Below are 6,000 nucleotides of genomic sequence, written 5' to 3' on the forward strand. Positions count from 1 at the left end.
CGAAGATTATTCAGATCTTAGAAGCATATTTTTAAAGAAAACCATACATAAAATCAACACCCCCTATTTTCTTTACATTCATCGATCTGATTTATCTGCTGTATCATAATTGAATGCAGGGCCACAAATAAATATATTATATATTATATATATAAATGTATATACAAATCAATCGATTTCATAGTCATCTGTACAAAAGACGTGAACAAGTGAATTACGGTGAAAAATAAAAACAGAAAATACATTCAATTCTACTTTGGACCCTGTATTGAGTGTATTGGGAAGTTGTGAATAAAATAAATAAAATCGCTTACCGTTTGGCACAATCGGCGTTGGTGTCTTCTTTGTTTGAACACGAGCCGTTGCATTATTCACCTAAGGAATTTTGGTAGCAAAACAACATATTATTCAATGAATTACTAACCAAAAACACTTATCACGTAACACAAAATAACGAAATAATGACGCTTACACAAAAAGAATAGATGCAAATTATTGAAAAAAAAAAACAAAAACTTAAAAAAAAAACGAGTAGCGGCCATAACGCCCGGACGGACAGCATACTCTAATGTAATAGAAACGCAAAAGCATGCTGTCCGTCCGGGGCGTTATGACCGCCATCCAAAAAAACCAACAAAAAGTGGATCTAAATTTTATCAAAACGTTTCACTATACGATATCGCAGGAATAATAATAATAACAGTGTATTGCAATTTTGGCTCAAATCAAGTGTTCATGCATTAATGGGATACATATGCTATCACAATGACAAGCGCCGGGTGTATCACAGTGAATGTTAGTTCAGCTTTGGTTAGATTTTAGATCGAATGACATCGAATCATGCAAATATATTCTAAAAAAATGGATAGTGCTCGTTTAAATAATAATCGACAAAGCATCAACTTGGACTGACAGATATTCGGTACAAAAGTGCATCGTTTGCGGAATGAATGAAAATTTGCATGACTCTAATGAATCCAAATTGAAAAAGGTACCAAAATTTGGCATCATATCAATATTGCTATTTGAAAAAAACATTTGACTAATATAAAAAAGGTTTTAAGTATACGAATAGGTTAAAATTGAAAAATGTCATTGATTACAATTCGATTTTAAAATTATTACAATGGTTTGAAAGTGTTATATTTTGCGTTGTCGTGTTGTTATTATTATTCATCTGCGTTTAGGCATTTGTTTTTTTTAATTACTAATGAATTATTGTATTATTTCGATTAAAAAAATCAATTTGAAGCAAATTAACAAATCAACTAATGTAATAAATTAATGGAAAAACGTATCGATTAAATTTGCAATTGTATAAAGAAACACATGCACCACCTCAATCTTGCGCCCCTCAACCATAGTGCCTTTAGAAAAAAACAACAAAAAGAAATATAAAAAATATGTAAATATTTTCGTATTAATCATCATAAAGGTACAGAAATATGCATTATTTGAATAGCTTAGCTGCAAATAGACTGATATTATTGAGATTATCAAAATAACTCTATTACCATTGATTCGTTCTCGTGCTCTCTCTGCGTCGCTACTGTTAGCGAAGGTTACAAACCCGAATCCCTACATGCAAAAGGACAGAACAAGAATTCATGCATTAAAACAATATTTTTTTTTGCAACAACAACAATTGCTGTTTTGTTGGTGGGTATCCATTTTACAAAAGTAAGAGTAGAAAATTTATTATTTTTGGTAGCTTATAAATTGTTTGTTCATTAAATCAGAGTGATAGTAGATGTATATTCAAAAATCGCTAAAAAGAATGGATTTTCGTGCAACACAAATTCTTGTCTTTCTCTTTTTTTGTATGTTAAGACTTGTGCTCCTTGCGCAATATTGGTGACAAACCATTGATCATAGAGTGTGTGAGTTTTTAAATGCAATACATTTTCTAAATATATTTGTTGCACTTTTCCACTATTTTCATGAGATATGAGGTTCAGGCGCAAAGCCCAACATAAATGTTTGGAATTAAAGTTCTAATGTGCGAAAATAAAAGAAAACAATGCTGCAATAAAAGCGATCGGAAGTTATCATATTCAGAGCAAAACCAGTTTTGTCGTATTCACATTTATATTAGCTTAATGATGTTCAATTTGGACCCGGGATATCAATGAATAAAATGCAATAAATCAGTTTAGGTTGTAAAACGAACAAAAGTATTTTAAATACAGCAAAAACAAAAATCGATGGTACAACAATGGAATAAAACTAAGCATAGAAAAAAATAGACGCATAAACGGATTCGCACTCCCAATGCGAAAAGTAAATTGATTAATTGTAGATTCTTAACGAGCATCTCTTGGGCAATAATTTTTCTATCTCGAAGTTATTATTTCAAAAAAAGCATATAAAGTTCCTTGCAGATGTTTGCAATTACTGAATTTATACTTTATTAAATACATTTTAGCTTTTTTATAGCATAAAAATCCTACTATAATACAATCCAGAAGTGGCTACAATTCCAAATAAAACTGATTCTGACAAGTAAACATCATGTTATCAGACTAGGATTTTTACCTCCCTATACACGTTCAATCGACTTCATCCGCCACAAGGAATTATCGGATATCGTTGGAAAAGTATTTTCCAACTTTGAATTCGGGTGAAATTTGGAAATCTCGGGTGCGCTGATGCGCAGAAATTTGGAAATCTCAATCTGACACCATGATATTTTTTAATGGTGAGTGAAAACGAATTAGAGCGTGTTCTTTTATTTGTGTCACACTCTTATACGCTGACATTGTTCTCTTAATAATCCCGTGGTAACATAAGCTTGGTTCTCTTGTTGAGTTTTGTATTGTAACGATTGAAAACATTTCCCTTCGATTGCTATTACAGTGACTTTTTTTGCTCCCTCGCGCCCTGGTGCAACATTTTCTTAGCCCCCTTTTTCCTTAATGACTTTCGAGTGGTTTTTTGAAAGAAGTGATTTTCGAAGGGCAGGCAAAAATTTTTCCAGAATTCTTTTCTAAGAAGAAGTCATGGCAACATATTCAAATGTATATGTAAAAGTGTCGCGAACGAAGCGAGTGGAAAATATTTTGATGTATTCTATTTGTAGAAGATTCGGATTTCATTGGAATATTTGTTTTTGCGTGATTTCAGTGTGAATTTTGGGGAAAACTATTCCATCAAATTTCAATCGATATAAACGGTTTTGAATCTGAGATGAAGATGTTGATGATTCTATCAGTGTAAAACAATTGTCGTTAAAATGTTAGGGAGTAAAACAGTCATTTTAGGAAAAACATTTTCATCTAGAGCAAGTGTCCCATTGAAACGTCAGAGAATGCAATTTTTACGAATGATAACATGACCGGGGGTAGAAAATCAAAATGAAGAGGGGAAGATTAACCGGTGTGATACAACTAATCACTTGTTGGATTTTTATGCTATAAATATACCAGATTTCTATATTACAGAGTCAGGATAATGAGCCCACGTAAGCATTTTTAACTAGTGTTTATATCACTATTACCAAAAATGGAAAATTCTCGAGCTCAAGCTTATTGTATGCAATACAGAAGGAAAATGCAAAGCCGTTCCATTATTTCATACACTAAATTCTTATCGCGTAGTTAATGAATTGTTATTTAGCTTAATAGCTTTCCCGAGAATGCTCTATTTTCAATAATTTTAGCTCTGAATTTCAGCAAATCCCAATAAATAATTAAAAGGCTACACAAATGTCAAAAAAAAATTACAACAAGACCTCCGTTAAAGGCTAACTGGAGCATGAAAGAAACAAAAAAATCTAAGTGTGTGTGTGTGTGTGTGTTTTTTTTTCTTTTGCACAAAAACATTAACCAATTAAGAGGATTAACACAAGAAGAATGACCAAATCCCCAAAAATTATTAACCACGATCAATGATGCACAGTATTTACGGTTACCAAGTAAAATTCAGTTTCCAAGATATCTATGATGTTGCTCTATTCATGTGACAAAAATGCTAAAATATTTTTAGGATGCAACCACGTTACGTTATTATTTAAATTGATTCATCCAAATCCATAAAAACAGTTCAAGTTTAAACATACGAAAGAAAATTTGAGTGAATTGCAAACAAAAAAAAAACAGACAAAAAACTCGCCGAAAACATTTAGTTAAATGCAACAACGATACAGCTTCAACCAAATAAATATTTAGAAAGAAAAACATCTGCTTTAATAAAAATAAATAAATATTAAATAAATGATAATAAAAAACCAATTTATAGGTTTCACCTTATTGCACGCGAAGTTTGTTGTGGTACCATTGGTTGATGCGCATTTGTACTTTCACGATAGAGCTACAAAAAATTTCAAACTTTTTTATTGCTCAGGATCACTCGTAGTATTTAGAAAATTCACTCGCTTGCCTTGTTCGCACACACTAAGCGCCTGCAAACTATTCGGCAGCGGCATGAATACAAAGTAGTGTTTGTTTCCCAAAACCCCATTTCAAGGGAACAGTACTATTCGGGGTACTGAAATTCAGAAAGATTTGGCAACATTTTGTTTTGGCCGTATCAACCAACCGAAAAACACTCTTTGAATTACTCCCAATATGCTTGTTGCACATCACACAGCAATGCCATGTCTATTTCATTTCTTTTTACCTATAAACAAGTTCACAAGAGATAAAGAAGGAGAGAATAGTGTCGGTATTAGAATTATTTATACTTTGATTAATATTTCTTCATCATATGTTTGCTTTACGGTGAGTTTTCGTGTATTGCTTTTCAAAATTTCTAAATATAAAAACAAATTTCCGATACAGTAGACGCTCGGAATTCTTAAACAATCGGTTTGTAACTAAACATTCGTTTTTCAGCACTGAGGAAGGAAAACTTTATCTATCCCCTTCGGATACAGATTTAAAATTGACGCAATTATAAGATGCTGAGCCACAAATCTAAACAATTTGAAAATTTTCACATATCAATTGGAATAAGGCTGATATGAAAATATTGCTTGAATATTTGTAAAATCTAACAACGATTACAACAATGAAGAAACTGCAAATTCAAAAAAAATATTTGTGCACAATTGATGTGTATATTGGAAAGTAGTGGATATATCATCTAATCTATCAATAATGTTGATGTTTTCTTGGGAGTTTCAAATCGTACGAAGCTTAAGAATTTTTAGCGTCTGCTGTACTCTACGCAATATTTCAAGTCATCGGTGGAATATGCAAACAAATATTCGAAAATGGTTTGATGGCAATCAAACAAACAGTATTTGCTAAACAGCTAGGAACGGAAAAGAAAAATAATGAGGCAAACTCGTGCGGTATTTACATACTTCGCAAGCATAAATTGTAAAAAAATCCAAATCTCTGCCAGCGATGATCTATTTTAATTTGAATCGAACAATGCTCTATCAGTTGGATGTGGATCAATTTACAGCAAAAGATCCGTCTATCGGCGATTACATTGCTAACATCCGTTTTTGCTTTTATTCTTGGGGGATAGGGAAATTGAAGCGGGATGCAAATTTTCAGACTTTTCAATTTAGTTTGTTACAATCTCGACGGCAAATAGGAAGCCTAAACAAGAACAACATGAACAAATAATGAAGATTTATTTATTTAGAGTTAGAGATTTGAAATGATGTTATTTAAATACCATGAAACAAATCTGGAATTATCATCGGCGTGACATGCTTCATACAAACGGAATTTCGTACAAGCAGCGCCCGTGTACTTCGTAGTGGAAAAAAAGTGAAGCTTGCTTGTCACCAATATTGATGTTCACGAACATCAAATTGTTTATGCGTTATTTCGCCCATTTTATGAACTGGAAATGAAAAGTTCTTCAATTTCTAGCAAATTTCACATATGAATTCATAAACACATCGAGAAAACACAACTTTTTTTCACATAAAAAGCAAAAGCAAGATGATTTTTTCGTTGATGGTTGTTCGATCCTGGATCGTTTGTGATTCATTAATGATTTGCAACACATCCATTTTTGATTTCGATATTCCAACTGAATACG

At 32.2% G+C, this 6,000-nt stretch overlaps 1 protein-coding gene across 50 annotated transcripts in view; it reads right to left on the reverse strand.

Moving 5' to 3' along the window:
- Nucleotides 1-6,000, reverse strand: part of LOC129573784 (RNA binding protein fox-1 homolog 2-like) — a 43,285-nt gene that overhangs the window by 15,107 nt on the left and 22,178 nt on the right. For 43 of the 50 annotated variants that reach the window (XM_055454848.1, XM_055454857.1, XM_055454846.1 and 40 more), the window contains 3 exons: nt 1,515-1,578; nt 1,339-1,367; nt 315-375 (listed from right to left, as the gene is read on the reverse strand). In XM_055454848.1, the coding sequence (XP_055310823.1) occupies nt 315-375; nt 1,339-1,367; nt 1,515-1,578 (154 nt within the window). The remainder of the gene's footprint in view (nt 1-314; nt 376-1,338; nt 1,368-1,514; nt 1,579-6,000) is intronic. The other 7 variants (XM_055454875.1, XM_055454873.1, XM_055454871.1 and 4 more) reach the window with 1 other exon arrangement.

This window comes from Sitodiplosis mosellana, unplaced genomic scaffold, assembly GCF_009176505.1.
Source record: "Sitodiplosis mosellana isolate CC-2019 unplaced genomic scaffold, AAFC_SMos_1.0 Smas_scaffold_6102, whole genome shotgun sequence".
Lineage (NCBI taxonomy): Eukaryota > Metazoa > Arthropoda > Insecta > Diptera > Cecidomyiidae > Sitodiplosis > Sitodiplosis mosellana.